Raw genomic sequence first — 26,930 nt, 5'->3', positions numbered from 1 at the left:
TATATATATATATATATATATATATTTAAAATAATTAATATATTAATATTAGATTTTATATGATCTACATGAGATAATTTAAACTAATTTCATTTAAAAATTTAAGAATTATTAAATAACAAATAAATAACCTAATTATTTATTTACGTTTCTTATCTAGAGAGAAATAAAATACAGTAATAATTTTTGAATGATAAAATTTTTGTTTATATATTTACGTCTCTACTACTTTCAATATATAAACAATAAATTTACTTTGATTGGTTGAATTCATTTTTAAAATTGACCAATCGCGTCGAAATGACCTATTACAGTTTTTTTTTTTTTTTTCTTTCAGTTTCTTTAATTTAACACCAGATGGTACTGTGCGTTGTCATCTTTAATTAAGATTCACTACGTAGTTTAAATTTAATTATTAAATAAATATTTTTTAAAAATAATAAGAATAAAAAATGTTAAAAAAAACTCTAAACTATTTTTTAAATATAATTATCGATTATCTGTTCTAGTTTAAGCAACTCAATAATCTGATAAAACTAGACATGTGATAAAACATTCATATGACTAATTTCTTTTTTTTTTTTTTTTTTTTCCTGCTGTCTATAATTTTGAAATATGTCTTTATTTAAATTATGACTTCATAAATAATGATTCTGTTAATGTTTGACGATACAGAAACAGATGAAAATATTCTATTGTAGATGGCAGATAATATTATAAAATTCTTTTTACAAGTTAATTTAAATTACTATCGAATCTTGAAAATATTAACGAATCGTTAATATTTTCAAACTTTTCCATTTCAAATTTTGAACAGATTTTGAATTTAATGCTTTTGATTATTAAAAATTGGTAAATTCTTATACTTCTTTATCTTTTTCTTCCTTTCTTTATTTTTCCTCTTTTTAATCATACTTAATTTTTTTTGTTTTTGTTTTTCTCTTTCCTCTTCCTTTTCCCCCTTCTTCTTCTTCTTCTTCTTCTTCTTCCTACTCCTCTTATTACCAACTTCTGGGTTTTCATCATCATCCACTTTCATCAGTTTCTTTCTCGTCTCTTCATTTTTTTAAATGTTGTTTCTCTTTTTTTTCGTCTTTACGTTCTTCTTTTTTTCCTCCTTCTCTCTATTCTTCTCCTCTCCCTCTTCTTCTTCCTCTTCTTCTCTTCCTCCTCTCCTCCTCCTCCTCTCTTTTCTCCTTCTTCGTTTTTTGTTCTTCCTCTTCTTTTTCTTCTTCTTGTCCTGCTTTTCCCATCCAATAATACTCGCCCAATTTACGAATATATTTACTGAGCTAACCTAGCACATAATTCTTTCCTGAAGAACATAAAACTTTCGTGAATGTAAGGAATTTTATACTTTCGTTTTTACAATATAATCGTTTTACAGCCCTCTGTTACCCGCTTGAAAATGAAATAATTTATTATGTAAAATTCTCGTTAAACTTGTATATTAACTAGCTTAAATGACAATATTATTTAGTGAGAGAATTCTTATTAAATTAAAGTTTATTAACAAGGGCGATATAAAACAAACATAATGTAAAAAGAAATATTAATTTAGAGCGTGGTTTTTACTTTCCAGTCATGACATAAATATATTTTTAAATGACAGAATGACATTTTATCAAGATTGAAAAATTGATAAGATTATGGAATTATCACATCGATCCTTCGGGGTCGTCGACTTCAAGAAGAATAGTTATTCCCGTTAGAATTCGATACGATAAGTTTTTCAGTTTAAAAAAGAAAAAAATTCAAAAGTTTGATAAATTATAAGTCCTAAAACGAAAATTAGTATTAAAACATTAAAAAAAATAGCATTTTAATTACAAAACCAGCATAAAAACTTTTTAAAATTTAACGTGTGTAATTTCAAAAATGGCGTTAAATTTTAATAATTTGAATATCTATTCTTTAAAATTTTATTTCTAATAATATCAATGATAAAAATCAGTTTTTACTACATAACCTTAATTAATACTAATTAATTTAATTACAGTTATTTATTTATTTAAAAATATTATCATCATCAGAACGCACCACCATCTGGTGTTAAGTTGCTGAACTTATTAAAACGCGATAGGTCATACATCAATGATTGGTCAATGTTAAATTTGTTAAAGACTAATTTTATTCTTTCAAATTAAAAACTAGAAAAACTTAAAATAAATAAACCGAGAGTATTTTTACGATCATTAAATTAAAAAAAAAAATGTTTTTTTTCCCTTCTAATTACTCTGTTTTCGAATAAATTCTCATTTAATATATCTTAAGACTAACTCATTATTTGTAAAAACATTGAACGGTATTGAGCTAAACATGTAGTAACTAAGGTATTTATTACACGAAACATTAAAAATAATTAGAAAGAAAGATAGAGGGGGAAAAAGAGTAAGAAGACAAACTTGCTTCTTATTTTAATGATGTTTTAACTGCTGAAACTAATCCTCGTCCGTGTATTTGAATCACGAATCTATTAGCTGTGCATGGTCAAAGGAGCATAAAACGTAGTTTTCGTCACAAACTCTCTTACAAATTATTCTTTTTTCTTCTTCCTACTTGCTCTCGAATTAAAAATAATTATAAATTGCGAATCTTTTCGAAACATAATTACAATCTGAATTAAACCTGACAGAAAATTTTTGCCATTTGGTAAATTAAATTCTCAATGTCGTATGCAGTTGCCATTGTTTTAAAATTTTTGTTTTCTTGTGTTAGATGCGTTCGTTTTGACAAAATAATATAAATTTTTATGTCAATTTGACGTCATTTTGTCATTATATAAAGGTAGGAATGATACCAAATTGACGTAAATTGTATTTTTCCGATAAAATAAGCATACCTATTTATTTATTGGTTGCAATATCTGAAATTGAATGCATTATAATAAAGAGTTTATAATGTAGAGTTTACCTGGCGAATATGTTTATCTGAAGATAAATCATAATAGGCCTACTCTACAGATAAAGCTTGCTGCTCTGGGGACTGTATTCGAGTTGGAATCGGTTCAGAAATTTACTTACGTGATTTACCCAGATACGTCAGACTTCTCTCATACTAGGCCGCCAAAATCCTCCATTTGTTGTCTTGTTCTAATCCGTGATGGGCACGAGAAAAAGTTCTCTTACAGGACAGAAGGAGTTAATTATTACGGAATACGGATTTTTAAAAGTATAATTAGTAATAATATTTGGAGATATAATTGCAACTTTTTCCGCTCTGCAGACATTAAGTCTTTTCTCTCATGCCCATTATCAGTTTGACCATTTGGTGCTGAAGGCACTAGGTTACGATGGATATGGCCCTACATATCTGGATAAAACTATATAAATTTTTAACGAAAGTTTCTGGATTAGAACCTTTTGTCAATCATACTAGTATCATCATTTTATAGTAACAAACTCAATCAACAGATGTCACTACAATACATATGTTATTACTAGAACAGTACAAAGTTGCTATGCGCGTACTGTACTGTACATATTTAAAATACCGTTTACGTCATAACGTTTGATAAATTTTTACGTCTAACACTATTTTAGAAACAATTGCCGTGTAAAAAAGGGCACAATTCAATTTTAAGTTGAAAATTTTACCGATGAAGTCGGAAATAAAATGCAAATAAAAAGCAGAAATATTTTAAATCATAAATAAAATTTCAACATTAAAAAAAATTCGGGACGACTTAAGTAAAAATTCACGAAAATGTCACGAGTCATGCGTCCGTCCATATTCTATTTAAATAATTTATCTTATATATATATCCAGATGATGATTGATGAGTGGTAATTTCTTTCAACATGGAAAGAATCAACTTATAAATCATCAAATTGTATTTTATTTCGTACTTATATTATCAACGTGACAGGATGTTTCAAAAAAGCATCACCTCACCCATTGGTCGACATCGTGCTTCCCATAAGCGTGACGTAATTTACCAACGACCCCAACATCAATCATCATTTTATGGGGCAAAATCTGCAAAGCAATTAGAAGTTTCAATCTTCGTTGTAACTCCGAGTAATTAAAGATTAGTGGAACGTAATTTATGGATAAATTTTTTTATATATATTTTTAATAACAGTTGTCCATTTTCTTGATCATTTTTTCCGTGTGTGTTACGGGGTAGTTTGCATTAATTAATTAATTAAATTCCTCCAGGCGCTACACGCAATTTTAAGATGGAATTATTTTAAGCATTAAATCTCTTAATTTGTGCGTTTGTGTTTGGTATCTGCGTGCTGTGTATTTGTATAACTGTATTCATGCGTCATAGTGGGTTGTGTTTATGAATATGTGTGGAACGTGTGTGGATACTTGTCTATATTTTATGTTTTATACTTTTAAATATCAACTAAATATGGTTAGAGTTTTTAATGTTCGAAGATTGTAAAATATTAAATATAAATATTCGATTTATTCATTATTATATTTATCTAAAAAAATATAATCGTTTTTACGTGTGCGCTTACATTTACGTGCTTTTATCGTATCACGCATGGTGCCACGTACCGTGCGATCTATCTACAACTCGGTGGCGATCGACTTTAACGTAAATCTATGAACATCTCGTACGCGACATATCGATGTTTCCGCAATCGATTATCGAGTAAACAAAAACAGATTTGTAAATTGTGTATAGCTCTTTATATTACTCTAAATGAAACAATGTACAACAATATATACTGTACAAAAGTAACAATACAAGTTCTCGCTGAGGTTCTAGAGTTTTGTTTTGGTACAAGTGATGAGCAGTGTAATCAAACGAGCGATTGCATCTGCCGGAAGACTTTTCGGCAATATTGCATATTCTACAATTTGAAAAAATCTAGAAAAATTATTTACAATTTTGTTGTTTTTTTCCCTCTCTTCTCCTTGGTATTTGCAACAAAGATGCAAGACTTTAGTGTTAATTAACACATGGAAAACGTTGTTTTTTTTCACTTTTAAAATGATACAAATAGTGCATTTCTCGTTATGCAATAACAGTTTTTTTGTTTTTTTTTTAACATCAGACAACAAATGTATACATATAATGGTTATTAACAGATGAATATAGTTTTTAAGTCCTATTAACAAGGTTTAAAAAAGGGAAAAAATTTAAAAAATTAATAAATATGTTTTTAAACATATTTTTTAATTTTTTAATTTTATTATCATTTTCGAGTCTGATATTGCACCGTTTGATAAACTATTTTCCCCCTGTATTTTGTACTATAAACATACTATTGTTATTATTTCTTAAATTATCTGTAAACAATTGTTGAACACTGCATAAAAAGTGAAAGAGCAAACAATGAAAGAAAACAACAATAACAGAATCCGTAAAACAAACAAATACGAACATTTACGGCATTTTTCTTTGTGTTAATTCAACTTATTCGTTGGAAAATAATTTAAATTTTTCTTCTCTCCTGCTGAGGTTTAACATTGTTAAATAGTTTACACTTATTTACAAATTTCTGGTTGCGTTTATGAAGAGTTGTAAACATTTTTTTCAGTAAGTCATATACATTAAATTAACGTAAAAAGCATATTTCAATATAATGTTTAAGGGGTGAATTACGCAAAACTTACTATTCTACTCTTGTGTACGATTGGTGATATCGCTAAAGTGAAAAAGCCTAATTACACTTAAACAATCGACTATACATTTTTTTTGTACTTTGAAAGAGTAGTTATATAAAAAACATATTTGTTTTTCATCTTTTTTATAACTAGTTACGACCTTTTCTTCTGTTCTCTCTTCCTCCTTTACACAGTATAACAATTCGAAAAAAATGGAGATTTTGAAGATTAATTTTAAAATCTGATGGCCATTTCCCATAAACTTGAACATTATCGCTTTGTGACCTGATTATCTTCCTGATTTTTTAAATTTATTAATTATATCACAAAGTTCAACGCAACTTCATTGTGTTATTGTTTTCTTCTTGACTGGATAGCGAGCGATGTTAGAATAAATAGTTTCTCACAGCCAGGAACCAACATGTTTTTCTACAGCAGAAGCCGCATCGCACCTTCCCATCACTCTAAGAATGTTCAACAAGTCTGTTAAAGCAACTGCATCTCTGTTCCTCGCTTCCCAAAGATCCAATATTTGATCAGTAGGGCTTTTCTTTGTAGCGAAGTAGTTAATGTACCTTAAATTTCAAAAATCAAATTACTCGTGTGAAAACTTCATCATGAAAAGGTAAAAGTAAAAAAGTAAATTACCTATCGACCCCCAATTCTTTCGCCAGTCTCCTCCAATCGTTTCCTCTACTATTGGGAGGATCTAAGCAGATACACAACTGTTTCCTGACGGCGGAACTCAACCTAGAAACACCATTAACGGGAGTTAGTAACAAAGAAAAATTAATTAAAATTTTACACGTACGAGCAGGCTACTACCTGAATCCTTCTGAGGATGCATCTAATTTTACTTGAGTATTAGATCCGATCGACGTGACTATTGACTGAACACTTCCAGGATTAGACGGTATTTTCTAAAATAAATAAATAAATATTCGAGATATTTCGTTTAGGAATGCGGCATTAGGAGGAAGTTCGTGAAAGTTTTATGCAATGTTAGTAAGCTTTGACAGCATTTTACCTCTTTCAAATCTGTGTTAATCCTCAACAGCTGCCGATGAGCTTGCGTTCCTCTTTGATAAACAAGAACATTACAACCGATCATTTGAATGGATCGGTCAATATGCTCTAAAGTGAACGAGCAATGGAGATTATTCTGATGTCCACTCCATACGTGAAGAAACGGAATTTCCTGAAAAAAATAACCCAATTAAAATCTTTTCGAAACTGTGCCAAGAAGATCGTTAACTAAATAAAATTTCCTCTCACCAACCTGATAATTTGATCCTGGCTTACACTTCCATCCGGGACCAATATCTTCTAAGCAAAAACAGAGATTAGCACCTCCATCGTGGAACAGCATTGTCTTTGGACGGTCTAAGAGTTTACCACCAATTTTTTGTTCTATCTGGACTACACCCTGTTTGTATAGAGAAATTCGGAGTGTAAACAAACAAACACGGCAGCAATTTCATTCAATACAGTTTAAAGATAAAAGCACTACACGGAATTGCTCTTATCAAAAATAGATTCTTTTTATTATTATTTCGTTCTGACTTTTGAGAACAGAAATCATAAAATTCCGTTATTATATTTAACGTTGTTTAGTGTATGACATCAAATAGCCATAAATCAATCAAACTGAGTGGTTGTTCAACAAGAATGTGTAACATTATAGTGAAACCAATTAACAACTTGTCTCTCAAATGTCTGAATATCCATTTATAAACGCAGTTTATAGTAATTTGATATTTATCACAGGAAATGTCAGGAAATTTATATTTCGCCATTTCTTAATCTAAACTGCAAAAATGGAGAGAAAACGATCGATAAATCTGACAAATTTGCCAATCCTTTTTTTGTATGGTAATGTTTATTTCTGTGAATTGAAAATCGTTGTTTCGATCGTGTACCATCTGATATTTAACTTTGCAGAGTTCATTTCTGCATCGATCTTTGTACCGGGTAGTTGTTCTTGTGTACTGCAGTCTTCCCCCACTGACTAATTAATGTTTAATGTTGGATCAATGGGGACGAAGCTCGCGAGCTTTATCAGAATTAAAGCTGGATTCTGGTAGAGTGAATTTCTTATTTTTACAAATGTTAAAAGTTTTCGAGTTGAAATTTAAATTACTACTTCTTGCCCAGATGCTCCACCCATGTATATTTACGTCACAGAGACATAAGGGCTACAATATACGGTATACTAATTATTAAGCGCTACTGGTTTTCGTGCGTGCATGACAATTCATTTGCGTAAGAATAACTTATGAAGGATATTCTATTATTTATAAAAATTTTTATAATTGTACCTTTCGCAATTAGGTCAAGAATATGATTACATGATTACAAAAATGCAGTCCAGTATGAGTTATGAACCGGTGTAAAAATGGGAATAAAATCCTTTTGTATAATGAAAGCTGCCCGAGTTGGTATTTGTTAACGACATCGCCTATTAAATTTGCATATCTGTATAAAGCTAAGATTTAAAGAGGGAAAGAAGTATCGTTCTTGTTCTATAAATCGTGTAAATGCGCGAAAAATGTTAAGTAAATGGCGTCAGTACGATCTTTATGAGAACTTACTTCTAAGGCAGCTTGTGTTGCTTCTACACAATACAAGCGTAGACTGTAATCAACGGATGAATGAAGATAAGGTGCGAAGGCTGCTAGAGTTAACGATTTTGTGGCTTTACAGCCAGATTTTGATTCACCGACCAGGACATAACGAGCCAGATTGTCTATTATTATATGGCACTGCTTCAAATCCAACTGGCAGTACAAGTTGGTGTTGATCGTCTCTCGACCTACAGTAACTAAATTCTGTCGTAAAAAAAGCAAGAAAAAAAATCTAAATATGTATCGACGTTATGTAATGTTATGCAATGTATAATTATAACAAAATTACAAGGTACAAACCTGCCAAATGGGACTCTCCTCTTCTGGGCTACTGTCACTTTTATATACATTAAATAAATAGTTTTCATGGTTTAAAGCACAATGTTGAAAACTAAGAATAACAGGTTTATTAAACTGTAAATCAGGTGGTCCACATTGAATGACCGAACTCAACACTGTTGATTTATCTGAAACATAATTATAATGTAAAATAAAAAAAAAAATGTGATGAGTAAAACAACGCTGATTATTATCTACCTGGCAGTTTAGGTCTGTCTTTATCATCTCTTAATATAGCTATATATATATCTTCTCCTGAAATATTCTTAATAGCACCTTCTGGTACAGTTAACGTTATACCTAATACAAAATTGAAGGTAGTATAACTTTTTTTCAATTAAAAAAAAATTGATTATAATGCTGTAAAATAGCAATTTACCAGACGAAGGCAACTCAATTCGTCCACCACATTTTGAGATATGACTCCACGAAACACATTCTGTTTCCAAACAAGATGGCAACTGCGACATGACCGAGTTTCTAACCGATGGCGCTATTGAATCATACGTCGAACTATGTTGAGAACCTAAGAAAGAAAACATTTTTTCACTCTAAAAACTAAACAAAACACATTTAAAAACATTTACACAAAAGATTTACATACCTAACAACATTGGGGAATCTACAGAACTAGACTTATTACTAAAGTTAATGATCTCTGGCGGTTGAGATTCTAGTAGAGGTTCACAATTCTGTCTTTTGCAGCAGATATCACCGGAAGGATAAATTGGAGCTGGGTAAAAAAGTGGAACTAATGGACTTCCATTTTCTATTCTGCCGAGGACAGATTTTGTTGAATTTCCATTGTTGTTATGACAATTTTGTCTAGTGGTTTGAGTTAAATCTGGCTGAACTAAAAAACAAACCATAAATATCTAGTTTTGTATTCGTTGAAAAATTATATTCACACAAAAATTAGAATGAATGAAAAATTAACCTGTAACAGGCACACTATATATGGAAGAATCGTGACCTTTAATTTTTCTGACCAGCAAAATGATCATGATGAGAACGATGATAAATACAGCAATGGCAACAAATAAACCAACGTACAGGGATATATCGACGTCGGGTTGAGAAGGAGAAGCTAAAATATTTAATTTATTCATGTATTATTTTACATAATAAATATATCAAAATTTTCGAGAACGCTAAAATACATTATTTTAATACTTTAAAAAGTCAGAAAAATAATTTTATGGTATTCACGTTATTACGTTTAAAAATTCATCTTTTCGCCGTATTTAATACTTTGAAATAATAAATTTTTAATATTTCTCTTTTAATATACGTGAAATGTTTATTTTATATTGTGTCGTAACGTTTATAAATACGATACACTTTAAATTTTAAGACTTTTCGAGAGTAAACTTTTAAAATTTAAACACGTTTTATAGTAACTTTCAATTACTTTTTACAACATTCGAAAATAGAGTAAAATAAATAAAAATTCAAAATTCCATACAATGTAAATCAAAACTATAACAAGCTAGCCATATTTCAACTGAGATGGACTCATTTGTCAAACGGAAGGGGGTAGAAAGAGCGGAAGAATTATGGCTCAAACGATGTTGGGTGTCCTACTTAAAAATGAGGGGGCGTTTAAGACCCGAAGCTTTCTTTAAATACTCCGAGCTCTATCTTAAATACCCCAAGTAAGCTTCTGTTGTCATGTTTAAAACAAACAAGTCACATATTCTCATTGAAAATAGCTCTTGGTTAAGTTCCATTTTCAGTTTACAGCCAATGTTCTTCATACCTTCCTCCGTTCTTCCATATATTAAAGGGCTGTCATTCATTCTTCCAACTAGAAGAGTAGGGAGGAAAAACGAAAAAAAAAATTAATACTGACAAAAAATGTTTTTCAAATTTTAATACGGGTTAAATTATTTTAAATATTTACAGAATGATCATATAAATTCCTCGAATCTCTGATCGTTAATTCCAATTATTATTATTAAACATACCTCTACACATTCCATTTGTGCAGTTGGCGGTAGCCAAATCTTTTCCCGGACAATACCGACCACCGTTGGAAGGGGGAGGATTAGTACAAGAACGACGTTTGTGATGTCTACAGTCGGGACTACAAGTAGACCAAGAGGACCAACTCGTCCATTGACCGTCTTCAGCTACAGAGGAAAGAAAAAAAAAAAAAGTCAAAAATCAGCAGATGTACAAGAACTCGTCCGTTCCTTCGAATAACAAGGAGGTTTTTATGCTATAAGGATATTCTCAACTAAACATAAGGACTAAAAATAATTCTACAGTACTTTTTGCTAGTTGTGATAATTAATTGAGGTGTTATCTTCACACGAAAGGCTAACTCAGCGAATAATTCTTTGCTTCCATCCTTCGGATCACGATAACATCGCTTCATAAAAATACCCACGTGGGTGAAAATTACGAGGGTAGAGCAAACGTTCCAGTGTTATTTTCAGGATTTTCACATTCCAAACTATCGTATAACGAGTGTAAAATTTAAAACTACAGGGGAAAATGGCTACGAAACAAGTTACTTTAAAACAAAATGCAGATGTTACATCCGCCATTGTTGTTAGGCAACAACCGAGCAAAATGCGTGTTTGGGATAATCTGATCTCGACTAATTTGTCACATTTTATCACAACGGCGAGATAACATTAACGAACGAGCATTAGTGATAAGGCTGTTGTGTTTTAATTAGTCTGCAGTTAAACAATTGCGAAGATAGTGTCGGCGACATGCTATAAAAAGGGAGCACGATTAAAAAGTAATTCTTTCGAATGATAATTATCGCATGGATTCTTTTCCAGGAAGACACAAACAATTCAAAAAAGAAAGATTGAATTATTAGAATGTGCATGTAGCAATCGTGGAATTTCCTCCATTTTTAAGCGAAAATTCGAGAGGGGGAAGAGGAGAGCAATGATAAAATTTTCTAATCCTACCCATTTTTGTGTTCGTTTCCAAAATTATCGCGATTTAAGTACGAATTAAAATACAAAAGCCACGTTAAAAATTCGATTCAAATCCGAGATTTTACGATTTATCAATGCAATTTGTGATCTTATCTTTTTTCCTTCTATTTAAGAAGCTGGAAAACAAAAAACGGGGCTCAAATATTAAAAAAGCCATTTGTCGGTTTACAGTGTTTCCACACCAGGAGATAAGCCTCTTTCAAAATATGACGTTTCTCATTTAATGACAATTTGATGTTTCAAAAGTGATGTGGAGTAATGACGTGATCAGCATCCCCGCTAATATGCTTCCTTTCCTCGGTGTCATTTTATGTCAACCGAAAGGAGAAAATTTGAAATTTTACTACCAAAACTTTCTACCAGAAATCAATTTTTCTTATACTTACATATTTAAAGTTTCTTACGATCGAGTTAAATTTTATAAAATCAGCCCAAGCTTTTTATAATAATAAAAAAATTTATTCCTTATACTTCTGGGCTAGTTCGATTTAATGTTCTGGCGAATATTATTAAAGTTGAGGTCTTATGTGCCAAGTCGTGTGAATGGTGGGTTAACTATTCTATCCGGTTCTTTGTTTAAAATCAATATAGGCTGACTTACGAGGGCACAAATTGGTGCAGTCGATCCTTTGTGTGGCATCACCTAGGCACTGTTCTCCTCCATTTAATGGGGCAGGATTGGTGCAGAGCCGATGTCTCGTTTGAATTCCACGACCGCATCTAACACTGCACTCGTTCCAAGGGCTCCACGATGACCATTCTCCATTAACTGAAAAAAATAATAATAATAAATTTTATAAAGTTAAGCAAACTAAACACAATTTCCTTAATTACACAAAAGGCAGATGTTTAGTAACATCTGCCATAGAGCAGATGGAACGTTTAGTAAGGCAGCTACGTTTTAATACGGAAAGAATTTTTGGAATTTATTCGTTAATGTGCGTGTGCAGTAAATGTTATCTATCCTAATGTAAATAAACTTTTTTAAGAAAAAAAAGAACAGATTTCCAAGAATTCTGCAGAAGCTATTGAAAGAAAGTCACTCTTGCAGCACCAAAGTCATAAAATAGGTAAGCTAGAAGGCGAGGATAAGGCTATACCTATGATTTCGACAAAAGCAATGGATCAGATTACTTTGCCTGTAGGAGGTCATATCGGAGGAAGGAAGACCCCTAGCGCTAGCTGCGGGAAATGACAGATGGATCAAAAGATGCAAGACGTAAACTGTCAGCGCAGTTGGGTCTGACTCGAAATTCTAAAGTTCAGCTGGGTCAAAATGATGTCACGATCTGCCGACGGATGATAAAGTGGTTATACGTGATAACAGCGAAAAACTTTCCATTCTTTTTACTACATTAACATCATTATAAAGAGAGGCCCTCTTACCATCAAAATAAGCTCTTCAATCTTTATTATATAGGGAAATCGTTGGCATACAAGAGAAAGAAAGCTCTCGACTGGAGAAACGGGGTTCGAATCAGTCGATAGAAACAAAAAAGAAAGCAAACCGAGAAAGAAAAGAACACTCGAAATCGTGTTTTCTACTTGTTAAGCGGTTGGCAAAACTAATATCAAAGGAAACATTTATCAATGTCGTGTCCTTATTCCACTATTTCTTACCACTTGACGGAAACGTAGCTGCATTCTGGCGATAAGGTACTTCTTTCGCTGCGCAAAGACAATAGTCAAACAACCATCCTACTAAATATTTCTTAAAAATATTCCGACTTAAAGAGACTTCTTAAACAGATATAACCGCGTATTAATCAAAATCTACATGGTAATTTTTATATATTATCCTATTAACATTGGCATTGTTCGTTTCCCCCCTCTTACGACTTTACATTTTGTATTCTTTCGGCAGAGTGAAATCGTGTTTTATGTTCAACCTTAATAACACGGTCAAACGCAGGCAGAAGTCGTTCATCAGATGGAAATCAAGCCCTTAAGGATCTTTCAGATGTTGGGTGGTTTAGTTGGTTTAACAAGACGGATGATACAACAACCCCAAGGCCACGGTAAGGACCCAAGTTCATTTATCGCGCCGTCGATTGAACGTTTTAGTATATACTATTTTAGTAATAAAAACGATGTAAAAGTTATATATCTAAATTATTTATTTAATAAATAACAAATTATCATTGGGTAAAAGATTTTGTCGTGCCTGACTTTATTTCTATGACCTGGATAAGATCAAGACAGTTTGATAAAAATAAAACCCCATAAAAACATTATTAGAAAATATTAAATTTTTCCAGAATATTTAGAAAGAAAAAAAACTAGAATTTTCAATGTCTTTTCTATTAAAAAATTTGAATACAAAATATTAATATTTTAAAGAATTTAAAAAGGAATGAAGACCATACAAATATTCTATATTGAATTTGACGTTAGAAAAGATTATTTCCGCTGAAAACCCAGAGGAAAAAAGAAGTAGCCAAATATTGCCATTTTTATCCATGAAAATAAGCGTAGACTATCCTTTGGGATGGAGTTTTATAACAGACTTTTCTCTCTCTCTATGAAATCATTCATCCCTATTTCACAAAGAATGAGTTTTTCTTTACCCTCTATTAATTTTGCTCACAAAATGCGAAAAATTTTAATAAATAGAAAAAGTACAGTTAGCCAAAGAGAATTGACTTGCTTAAAAACACGCACTTTTTTCAATATCTACTAACATTTTAATTTTCTAACTCGTTCGATTCCAAAGAAGAAGAAGAAAAAGAAGCTGTTACGGAATATCGAATTAAAAAGATAAGCGTCCAGTTCCTGGAGTAACGTACATTCTTACGTGTTATTTCAGAATGTCGATACTTTCTCAACCCAGGAGAGAAATTATAAAAATTCACTCACGTCTGCCATCTTGTTAATATGGCGTTGGACGGAGTCGGCAGTTTTTTTAATTCGAATTTTTCATATATCCTACCCTCGTTTAAATCTCCAATCAAGAGTATAGATAACCGATAAGATTTTTTGAATCGAAACGGCATGTAAAAAATGTCATCATCTAGCGAACGAGCACGAAAAAAAAAAGAGAATGAAAAATAATTTTAGTTGAGTTAGTACATGGAATGCAAAAACGAAAACAAATAATGCCAACGTTGTTAAGATGAGAGGGAATTATTTTTTCCCCCTTTTTGTTATGTCAACGATCGACCTTGAAAACGTCCGATCTTTGTCTGCTTGGCCTTCATAAATATCAACACGAAACCGGTTGTGGTTTCGAGCCCGGTTTGTACTGAAGATATTTAGGATTTCCGACAAGTGACGTCAATTTCGGTAGCTTATCTTCAATCTACAAAAGTAGCAATCCTTCAACACTATCAAGTAAACTAGAACTAGAACCAAGCCCTACTTCGAAACCCTCTTTTAGACACAGTAGACCTTTACAGGAATTTTTTTTACCTTTTGAAACACAAAACAATAGCATATTAAAACATTTTTTGATTATAGAGCAGTGGCGTGCGAAGGATGCCATTTGCGACTATAATAGTTCTATTATAGCTCAGACCGTTCTAAATCAATTGTTAAATGAATAACAACAGACAGGAATTGCTGAAAGTAATACATCTCGAAACCAAGGGGTTTTTTTCGTTTTTGTCGTCCCCTACAAAAACACCCGAAAATGTTTGAAATTTTAAAACTAGCGAAAAATATTCGCAAAAAGCAGTATAAGAAATATTGTAACTAGTCATTTTTTACTTTTCAAAAACAGAAACCTTTTTAAAAATAAAATTCCTGACCATAACTCATAAAAGCAAAACATTCCAGAACGTAAAAGCTATCATTTCGATACTTTACACAGAAACGACAGCACTAAATTCAACGTTTTGGTCAATGTATAGTAATCATACTGTTGATGGTTTCAATAAAAAAAATTTCAATTCCTAAGAATCTTACGAAAGAAAAATAGAAGAAACGACACCGCTGAGGATATAGAAAAGGAATTGACTTACATCCCAGATTTCCGCTTTAAAATAGACCTTTATTTTCAAACTATATATCTTATCCTAAGTAATGTTCGATTCTATCGACATAGACTTTAAGAGTATTGAATATGTTTAGACCACATGACGTCGTAAACATTTATAAGTGTTTAGTGTGAATAAACGATAATGGTCGGTGCATTTATTGTTCAGAGAAGAGGAAAATTACTCACCGTACACGGTCAAAACGGCAGTTTCGCTGAGTCTTTGATTGGCCAAGTTTCTCGCACCGCAAGTGTAATTACCCATATCTGATAAACGCACTTGACTAATTAACAGATTTCCTTCGTTGGAAATAATAAAATTAGGATCTTTGTACGTGTCGATCTGCTCTCCGTTCTTAAGCCAGAACACTTCTGGAGTCGGTACACCGTCGGGTGGTAAACACTGGAGAGAAATTTGACCATCAATCTCAACGCTGGTACTCAAAGGCTGATTGATGAAGATCTTTTTCAAGTCTATAAAAATTAAGTAAATATAAATTTTTGAGTAAATTTCATAATGAAAAAAAACAAAAATTTAAATTGAAAATTTACATAAATATATAATAAAATTACAGAAGTTCTCTTACATATCTTAAAAGTGAGGCTAATTTATAACGCGTCGGCTATCTTTTTTAACGTGTTGAGTGCATTTGAAATTAATTATCATAGTTATAAACTTTTGTATTAAATATAATTTATTGTGTTTTTATGTTTTACCTATACAGAAAGTATTTGTTTTTGTTTTTTTTAACTATAAAGGTAATACAGAAAACTTTATTTGCAAAATGTAATTACAAAATCAGAAACTGGAGGACACAGTAAAAGTGGAGATTCTTAGCGCTTGAAACCGCCTAACAGTGAATGTTTTCGGTTACATATTACGAAATTACTTGGCAGCAATCACAAGAAAGTTAATCACAGCAGCTTGTCGTACGAGGTCGATCTCTCTCTGGAGAGAGGGCATGAACGATTATTAAGAAAGTTTATTAATCATTTAATCTATAAAAAAAAATCAAAACTGAAAAATATGCTAAACAAATTTATAGAAAGTAAGCAAACATTTTTCTAAAGAAAAGAGGAAGGAAAAAATTATATTTTTAAATTAATTCCAACTTATAAAAATGCAGATTAATTATAATACTTTTTTTGAATGAGGAAAAAAATGGTTAAACATTTGCATAATTTCTCTTTCCTCACATAAAATCATTATTAAACTTTTAAACAGTTTACAGTTTTATATAAATGGATAATTTCATTAACTTTTCGGATAAAAATTAATTATTGAACTATTTTCCGAGTTAAGCGGGTGAATTTTATATATGTATGTCTTATTTCATAATTAAAAAATCTGGATATGTAGACAAATCGATAACACGAGATTTCTTCCGTACGACATCTCCAAAAGCGTTTATGAGATAGGGTAACGTACAAACAACCCAAAGCAATCTCATAAATCTTCGTCCCTCGAGTAACAGAAATAGAAACAAAAAACAATAAAAATAAAAAAAAGCATTTGATTGAAGATAAAAAAAAAATACAAAGATCAATTTCAGAACGAGTTAAAAGATATCTCAATGCCAAAAGGTGTGGGTCTTACTCTGACAAGAACATGTGGTGCCTAATTGTCTTCTATCTATCAGACTTTGTCGCCAATTTGACCCATCGTGAGGAGTAGGAACAATTGATCTGACCGATCACGTGACACACCATCGGTCATCATTGTCTGGACTTTTGTGCCATTAGGTCGAAATGTCAATGATCTTTCCTTTTTCCTACCCTCTCTCGTCTCCTCGCTAAATAATCTAGTTCCTTAAATAACTAACTATACATATAAACTACAAGAATATTTAAGAAAGTTTCGGCATTTCTTCTTTTGTACGTAAGCCGGAGATAATGACTTTTTAACACGTGATAATGGATTCTTTAGTTATAGCTCACGTAATACTCTTAACGAGTAAGGACGTACTGTACATCGAAGAAGTTATATTCTTTTTAAAAAAAGGAAAAAAAATCTTTTCAAGATTACAGTCGTTCTCTCGAAATTTACTTGTCATTTCCATTTTTAAAAATAGAATAACTTGATTTTATGAAGAATTAATCACCAGATATGTCAAATCCCGATGTCTAAATGGAGAAGAACAGCTCTCGATCGGAAATGTGTCGGAAATGTTGAGCTATAACCTTCTCTAATGTGTTCTACAGGCAGGAAGAATCGATTGAAAATTTCGAAAATTTCATTGAGAAATATTCATATTAAACTTTTCTACAAGATGAGATATAAGTGTACACATAAATACCTAAGTACAAGCTTAAAACTTGGCCTCGAACCCCTCTTTACACTTCTAAACATATCGAAAAATATAAACACATTCTGAAAGATATCAAAACATAAAAAAGAAGTGTAACTGAACTTTAAAAACTTTTCACATCTAACTTTAAAAATATAAAATAAGAGTTGCCCTAAAGGCCTAGTCGTGAGAAAATTTTTATAGAATTTAATCCCTTGTTTTTTTTTTTTATACGTTATATACGTAGCAGGGCATTCACTTTTTTTTTTTAATTTTATGACACGAATATCCGAATAACTTCAATGTTCACACAGCTGTTGTTGATGATAGTTTTTCCGTCGTCATAGAAACCAGGTGAATTTTAAACAGAAAACACACAGAATACTCCACTCCGAACCCCCTTCTCTCTTTTTTCCTATCATTTTATCGAAAGGTGAATATTAAAAAAAAGTCAGCTGCACTCAACTGCCAAATCTTTTCTCCATCTTTCAGAATCCTAATTCCATTACAGACAATGGCAAAAAAAACAATAGTTAATATATATATTTGCTCCCCCTTTCTGTTAGGAAGAAAAATTGATTACATCTAGAGAAAACAAGAAAATAAAAGTGGAGCAACAAGAGACTTGTGTATGTCAGAACGGGTAGCGAAAGAACAATGTGCTGTCGAACTTGAAGATTGTAAATGATCTGAAAGACACGAAACAACAAAGTCCATTTAGAGAGACTTACATTTCTTTTCCACATTTTGGGCATTAAAATCAATAATAACTATGGACTGCATAGTTATCTAGATAAGATTTCACTCACTCATTTTCATAAGTAAACAAGGAACTCAATCGAACTGCAAAAGAAGTTAACAGAACGTAGCACCTGTCTCTGAAAGATCACCACTGAAGTCAAGACTTCCTGTAATTAAAAGAAAGCCATAAAAAGGTTTTCGGTACTGCTCTGTCGACATGTCCTCTCCATTACAAGAGAAAGTTCCTCGTGTACAAACGTATAACAAGGAGCGTATGACCTTGGTTTCCTTCCCTTTTTTATAGGATGTAGCAACTGTTAATTATTGATCTGTCGGATTTGTAATCTCAATAAAAACATCACAGTCGTGTATAACAATGAAGGAAAGTCTATTTCGCTTTCTTCTGAAAGAAACGATTTTTCTTATGACACTGATCCTTTTGAACAGTCTATTATAGCGAAAAATAGATAATTATACGGCACAGATGCCTTTCTAGGATAATAAAAACATAAATCATTTTCCTTATATAATTATTAAAGAGGGGAAAAGTTATATACCGTATACAAGTTTCTCTTAAAATGATTAGATTTTGTCCATATGTATGTCATAATGCGTTATGAGACATTCACAATTTTGATAGATTAATTCTAGAAAGCTATATACTTTCCAAGAAAGGCTTGGTATGGGCGAATCGGTTGAAAAAGAAAAGAGAAAAATATGCTACTATTTTCGTAGTTGAATTTTGTATTTTTAAATAGAAATATAAAAACATCTGCACATTTTTACTACGGCTACGCGCCTCTTCAAACTCCAAATAATACAAGACTAATTGTCGTTTGAAAGATAAGAATGGAAAGAGGGTAAAAAAGAAAAAGGATGAAGTGGAAATAACCGTTTTCTGTAAGCCTTTCAATTACAAAAGGTTAGTCGGATGTAAGAGGATAAAAGAGATCATCTTGTTCACGATTGGAAATGTCAAATTCGATCAAACGCCTTCGCTCTAATAAGAAAACGAAATTTATCACCGGCAACAACTTTTTTTTTCCTTAATTCTTCGTTTTTAGATCTAAACGTTAAAAACAGTATTTTTTTAAGGAAGAGAAAGAGGGAAAGAAAATACTTACAGGAAGCTCTAACGATGGCTTTTCTGCTCTTAATTTTACCGGTAGAAGACCAAGCATGACAGAAACACGTGTACAAATCGAAATACTCGTCCACTTCATCTCTACTGATGTCAAGGCTGACTTCTACTTGTGATATTCCTGTCATGGGATCGACGTATTGCTGTTGATTTGCGTGATGCATTTCTTTACCGTTGCAGAGATAATAAACATGGAGGGCATGACGAGCTTTGCACCATAATCTTGCAGCACGATTTCGGAGGGCATAAGTATCTTGTGGCTCTTCCAAAAACATTGGCGTGGTCGATGGCTCGCTATCTTGAATTGGGAGTGGTTCGAGGAGTAAACCACCTGTAAATATGTCAAAGAGAAAAAAGAAACGTTTATTTTCACCCCAAATAAATAATAATAATAATTTAGGAAATCACCAATTTTCATAAATATTAATTAATGACTTCTAAAGACATAAAACACAACTTATAAACGAAAACAGATTATAACAGTAAAATCTTAATATAGTTAGATTTCTAATCGATTGAATTAGATTTCGTTTAAAAGTGAGAAATATATATAATTATTTAATTTATATCGGCACAGAGATATTATTATAATTATAATTATAATGCCATCATTAACCCCGAAATTTAAGTTTATTCTATTCAAACTGTCATATAACTCTCCCGTTGCCCATTAAAATCAGATGTAGTACTAAAATTAGTACGCTAAACAGAGTAAAATGACGGTATAATATATTTTAAAATTTACATTAGTTAAAATTAAGTATTAACTGTTAAAATCGCTTATTTAAACCCCAAAAAGGGGTGAAAAAGAGCGTAACATTCTTCGAATCTGAAAGGAAATCTCTTCGAACCGATCCCTGATATACAATCCTCTTCCGGTTCAAAATAATCCAAACAACTAAAACTATCTTCGACACTAATAAAAATGGAAACCAGTGATGTCAGCTTGCCAAAATTTTCCTTTTGGCCCCGCTGGAGTAACTGAATGGCATATTTTCAATTGAACGACGATAACATCGCCAACAGTTTAAGTACACAACGTGACGGCATGTAAAGATATAGATTCTCATTTCAGGCACTCCACAGTGGCCATCTTCAAAACAATAATTAAGAAAAATCCTGGCCAATCTATATACCGATTCGACGTACAATCTGTGATAAATTTGTTCTAGTAATTTTTGAACAGTCGCGGACGATTGGTAGTGATTCCTCTACATTTCGACAAATCGATTGACCTCATAACCGCATAAGCAGTTTGTAGTTGAAACTAAATAGAGGAAAAAACAAAAATGTTGAAATGAACAATTTAGAAAAAATTTTATCTGTTAAGTAACCTAAAATCAAATTGGAAAGTGTAGAAGAATTTTCATTGTCCATTACAAATAAAAGCTTTTATTATTGTCGAGGAATAAACTAACTACACCATTTTATCCCGTTCCTCAAATAAATAAATAAATATATATATATATAATCTAAAGTTTATAGAATTTAAGTATATTGAACTCCGCCCAATACGGTTTTAACGACAACAGCTTATTTTCTAAAAATATCTCGAAGTATCCGCCCAATTGGATGCTTCGCTAGCTTCTATTCACTCTTTTTTACTCGGTCTCTCGAGGATACTTTTTAATCTTTACTGGGGTTTGTTCGCTATATCTGCACTCCGCTCACTCCGCTTCCTGTAGCCGATCCCACTTTCTAAAAATAGATTCCATCCCAACCGTATCCTGTAGGGAATACTTTTAAGCCCCTATATGGTCTTTTCACAACATCACTACTCCGCCCATTCGATGATTCCAGCAATTACTAATAGCGGTAGCTAGAAATTCTTCCAATTAAGTTGTTCCACTTCGAACTTTTTATAACGCGATCGGCAATTTTTTCTCTTTGTTTTTTTTTAATATACTCGTCCAAACTAGTGTTCCCTGTTAAACTAGAAAGCATAAAAAACACTCTTAGCATTTTTAATATAAAAACAAAAAATTACAACAGATGCTTATTAAATAATCCATAAACAGGTGAGAAGATCCAACAATTGCCAAGATCGATAATGATACAGGTTTTTCTCTTATACGATTTTGTGGGTTGCACATCGAGTATGAAGCCCGTAACAGCTTTCGATTTTGTATTATACCACTTCAGTTGTCGATTCCCCCCCCTCTTTTTTTTAATAGTAAGAACACTGATTGGATCGATGGTACTATTCGCACTTATCTCACTCATACGTCTAAAGCAACACCTTTATTTCCTCCTCCGTTACTGATATCTGATCTCTGCCTATCGATTGATGTACAATGTGGTCAGTCGTCGATATCTCTGACAATGTCGATCATGCATAGGGGATGACACCAAAAAGGATCACTTGCTCGAATAAAATTCGTTAAAATCTGATTTTTTCCCCCTGCGAAAACACTACACATTCGTGTACACTCTTTATTTTAACGGGGCGTATCCTCTTTTGGAAGAAGATTTAAAGCATAATTGAGGGATAAACATGCAATTTATCATTAATATCCATTAAATAAAGCGTTTTATTATATGTGTGAGCGTTAAAGCGTATCTTAATAGTAAAAAAAAAAAATTATACCACACTTTGTAATTTTTCCATACGGTGATCGAACGTTGTCGACTATATTAATTCCTATATATAGATACAACGTTAACATATCAGAAGGGTTTTCAGAGCAACTCATATTCTTTCGAGGACGTTTAAAACATACAAACATTTAATACTTATAAAATAAAGGAGTTTATTGTTTATATAAACTACTTCAACATCGTACTTCAAAGACTAACAATTCAAATATCCTATATAAAGAAAAAAAAGCATTTTTTTTTTTCTTTTTTCCAAACGTAACGCTTTTATTCTTCATATAAAAGCGTTTATTGTGGAGTTCGCCATGCGGCTGCAGCTTTTATTAACCCTTCATAAACGGATTCTAGACGAATATTGTAGTTACAGACATTCGTTTAGTCGTGTAAAATATTCCAAAATAAATGCAAGAAATATCTTCGTGTAGTTTAATATTGATAATAGTTTCTTGTAACATACATTCATCCAGTAGAGTCAAGAGTCGTTAGTAGCATTTAAAAAAGAATATTAAAAAAAATGTATATCACTTAAGGATGCAACTTTAATCATTCTAGTTTGTGACTTCCATTTCTAGACAGAAAATCTGATTAGTATACATTAGGAGAGAGAGTGAGTGAGTGGGGGCAAGTTCATCTCCTGGACATTAATGAAGATATTTCCGGAGTAAAAAGTTGATTGCTTACTATCTTTAAAACTACTCTAGCAAGTTTTCATTCAATGTTTGGTGTATATTACTTTAATTATGACCTCATAAAATAAAGAAAGATAGAAAAAAAGAAGAAGAAGAAGAGTCGCTCGTTTGACTCCTGTTCAACGAACTACTTAAATAATTGAACATTACCTTCAATTTATGAGCAATAATAATGCATTTAACTGATCAATTATTAAACGGTTTCTGTATCTGGTTAACATCTACGTTAATTTAATGCCGTGGAAGCGCAATGATTGTAATTAAATAATTATGTTTTAGCTGGAATATTCTGTATTCGGTTATTAATAGAGTGTATACGGATGTCGATGAATATTCCAAAATAAGTTGTTGAAGTATAATCACTTTTGTGTAAACTATAGCAATCTGAACGATCGCTCTTTTGGATCATTAAAGTTAATGAAGTTGCTTCAAATGGCGCTATATTATAGCTTATGTTGCATTATGTTTAAAGTGATTTTATAATAAATAAAAAAAAACACAAACACAAAGGTTGGCCTATATTGACTTATGCATTATCCATCTTTTAGTTAGTTCAATTTAGGTAAAAAGATGTTAATAAATTAAAGAATTGTCTGTTCTGTAGCCTAATTAACACACAGTATATGTAAACTACATATGATACTACTCAAATATCCTTCAGAGAGTTTTTATGAGGCCCGGAGTAGAGCGGACGGGCCACTTTTGCCCATTTTTTTGAACAAATGAAATATGTAGAATGTTTTCGTATTAATAAAGAAACAATTTTAAATATTTTATTTTTCGTTCGTAAAAATAACATTTATAAAAAAAAAGGTAGGAAACACTATGTGCCCTTTCTCTCCAATCCCGAGAAAAAATCCCCAGCTTTCCCCCTCTCGACGGCCCTGTACGTTCGTAACTAAGTTCTACTCATAAATTAAGTTACTTAATCAAAAAAAATGATAATTTATTCACAAATTTAAAAATAGGATTACATATACAAATTATTTTAAAAATTCTATAATTATAACTTGCATCGATTTCTTCTCACAAAAATTTTTATTAAATAACTTAATTATAAACAAAGTCATTTTTTTATCTTGAGAGGATAAAAAAAATAAATCCTAATTCTTATAAACATCATTATTAAATTATATAACAAACAGAATAGTATTGATCTTTCTATTTATTTGGGTCAAGATAATAAAAATCAGACTACTCGAAAAAACAAAGAAAATAATAATAACGATAATCTTCAAAATATATGAAATATCTACAAATGGCTTGTGGCCTTTACTTAAAAAAGCTCAGAGGAAAAACACGAAAAGGACATTAATTAAATAATAATATACCAACAAAAATTATGATGTGAAAATGGCTGCAGTTTACTACATTGTTTTCCTATTGTAAACGTGTAAACTTACCAGGCTTTTCAGTTTAAAAAGGATGCTTTTACGTTTTAAAGATGTTTAAATATTTGTAAAAGCCTGTTTGTTTGAACTCGGATCTATCGAGTGATAAAAAAAGAAGTTATAGAAAGCAAAAGCATGAAAGAATATAGCAACAGAAAGTTGTTTTATATATACAGAGGACAGAGGAGAAACTCCTCGATGTAAAGTTATAAATTTATACGTACTGTACATTAAAGCAAATTAATTAAAATGACGCCAATTTTATCTAGATAACGAGTAAATGTAGCACTATTTTATAAAATAATGATGAGGAAAGGGAGTTTCATTTTTGTCAGCGTACAAAAACAGTATTATTCCCTCTCTTATTTTATCTGTTTAATTATTACAAATTTGTCGAATTTATTACAAAAATATAAATTTTTATAACTCATAAAGCGAACATAATAGGAATTAGATTCATTAAAATATAAAAACTGATAGATTCTGATTAACGATATTATGGATAATCCTATATTAAATCTAGATTAATCCATAGAAAGACGAAAAAAATCTCTCCTTATTTATATAAAAATTTTACCAAAATTGATCAATTGGAAAAAGAAATCCGATTAATTTATTATTCAGATTTAAATAATAGAAAACTGCGAAATATCACAGGATTTATGTTTAAAAAACGGATTAAAATAGAATTAAGAATTTTTATTATTAAAAACGTTTATTCCCCAAAATTCTCTTTAAAATTTCATTCGGAAAAGTAATTAAAAGAGGATTATCCTCTTCGTTATCCGGATCAGAGAGGATGCATTTACTACTACTTCGGCGGATTAACGAACCACAACTTATTAACAAATACAGAAAATTTATTATTAAGTTTACTTTACAGGAGATTAAGTTATAAATTCGGATTAAGAAAGAAAAAGTATCTAGAATTTCTCAATAAAAAACAATTTTTTTTAAATACAAAACTATAGGTTACGGATAGATCAGATCGAAAGGGATTTTCGTAAAATAAAATCCGGATCAAAGAGAAACACAAAAGTGGAAATTCCTAAAAAATTTGATTAAAAAAAACAATAATTTAGCATCCGACATCACTTTGAGAAAAAGATTAACGTTACGCGTGACGTCACGAAAAGATTAATGACATCACGGGATTAACTTAAACGCATTGGAGAGCGGGAAAATAGCCAAACGAGAAGCATTTAATTTCCGCAAAATTTATCACACTGTATGTGACGCATTGATCAATATATAGGCCAATGTCAATATTGTATACAGACAACAAGGAAGAGAAGTTAAGATTAAGTGGATAAGGATTAAGAAAGGGATTAAGTAGCATTTAATCCACTTACCGTCTCTCCTACATAAGCCTAATCTGGCAGCAGACGTCAACACTGCGACAACAAATACGACATCCATGGCAAATCTTCTCAGGTACGGCCGGTTACCGATCGGCCACACGAAACGGCTCCTAGTGCAGCCACGAGTGTGATGTTATACGTTACGGTGGCCGTCATGGGCCGGTTACGACGCCGGCAGCAGACTCAGACTTCAGCAGACGACTGCAGCAGCCATGGCGCCTTCGCGTACACTTAAAAATACGCTTACGGCGCACGCTCGATAGTGGTTCCCCCTGGCTGCTAAAAGTCCGGTTTGCAGGTGGAAAGAAAATTTTATAAATAATTTTTATTTTTTTAACTCTTTTTATTTTTATTGTTTGTATATATATATATATATATATATTTTAAATTAAGTTTCTTTTCGAAGAATTATTTTACAGTTAATAGCTTTTATTTTATTTATTTGTTTTATTCTTTTTATATGCGCGTCTATACGGTTTCGTTTTATGCAAATTTTTACATTCTCGAAAGGTTTGTAGAGTTTCGCTTACGATAATTAATGGGTAGATTTTGTTTTCTTTTTTTTAAAAAAATGGAGATTCTTTGTGAAATTTAATAAAAAAACCAATTTTTCATTTTGTAAATTGTTTTACTTACTTTTAAATGATCTTTTAAGAATAAATGTAAAAATGAGAGGCTATAAAATGCGATGTTTAATACGCGCGTGCCCGTCCCCAACGCTTTAAGGTCTTTAAGTGCAAACGTTTGGAGCACTTTAATGTCTTTAAACGCATCTCCATTCAGGAGTTTAACGCTTATCAGCGCGAACTTTCCCTCAATGCTTTAATTTCCACACACGCGTGTCGACTTCCAGCGCATACACGTCCTTTACAACTCTTCTAATGTTATTAGAACGCGTTAACTAGAAGCTTTAACGTTATAATTACGCGTTAACTAACGCTTTAATGCGATCAACTCGCCTTCTAGCTTTTAATTTCTATAATCACACTCGCCCTTCAGCATTCTGAGATCAATAATCGTGTAACCCGCGACTTAAAAGTTTTTTGCGGTTTTATAACGATGCCTCAATTAAATTTACAAATTAAATTCAATTTCCGAGACCTAAATTCGCTTACTTTTTCTAAAAATTGGCATTTTTTTGAAACGGAATACCGATTCATAATGATGAAAAACTTACATGGAGGGAATAACAATGTTTAGTCTTTCTTACAAATGACGTTATTAATGATAGGTTATGAAGAGGAAGGGGAAAAACTAATC

At 31.6% G+C, this 26,930-nt stretch overlaps 1 protein-coding gene across 1 annotated transcript; it reads right to left on the bottom strand.

Moving 5' to 3' along the window:
* Positions 1-4,624: 4,624 nt before the first annotated feature.
* On the bottom strand, positions 4,625-25,941 carry LOC136976057 (netrin receptor UNC5C-like). The gene is made up of 17 exons (XM_067271244.1): positions 25,662-25,941; positions 19,618-19,965; positions 15,654-15,938; positions 12,093-12,260; positions 10,499-10,663; positions 10,291-10,338; positions 9,469-9,618; positions 9,136-9,384; positions 8,911-9,057; positions 8,730-8,831; positions 8,493-8,659; positions 8,160-8,396; positions 6,848-6,994; positions 6,596-6,766; positions 6,394-6,488; positions 6,217-6,318; positions 4,625-6,143 (listed from the first exon to the last, which is right to left on the bottom strand). The coding sequence occupies exons 1-17, from the start codon at positions 25,726-25,728 to the stop codon at positions 5,972-5,974; spliced, it is 2,820 nt and encodes a 939-aa protein (XP_067127345.1). The 5' UTR covers positions 25,729-25,941; the 3' UTR covers positions 4,625-5,971.
* Between the last annotated feature and the right edge of the window lie 989 nt (positions 25,942-26,930).

This window comes from Centruroides vittatus, unplaced genomic scaffold, assembly GCF_030686945.1.
Source record: "Centruroides vittatus isolate TY-2023 unplaced genomic scaffold, ASM3068694v2 contig_393, whole genome shotgun sequence".
Classification (NCBI taxonomy): domain Eukaryota; kingdom Metazoa; phylum Arthropoda; class Arachnida; order Scorpiones; family Buthidae; genus Centruroides; species Centruroides vittatus.
Note: the sequence above shows the minus strand (reverse complement) of the source record. Positions and strands in the feature narration are given on the sequence as shown.

Coding starts and splice junctions, on each gene's coding strand:
- LOC136976057 (XM_067271244.1), bottom strand. CDS start 25,728: ATGGATGTCGTATTTGTTGTCGCAGTGTTGACGTCTGCTGCCAGATTA. Junction 19,966..25,661: donor AGGCTTATGTAGGAGAGACG/GTAAGTGGATTA, acceptor ACATATTTACAG/GTGGTTTACTCCTCGAACCA. Junction 6,767..6,847: donor AGCCAGGATCAAATTATCAG/GTTGGTGAGAGG, acceptor TATTTTTTTCAG/GAAATTCCGTTTCTTCACGT.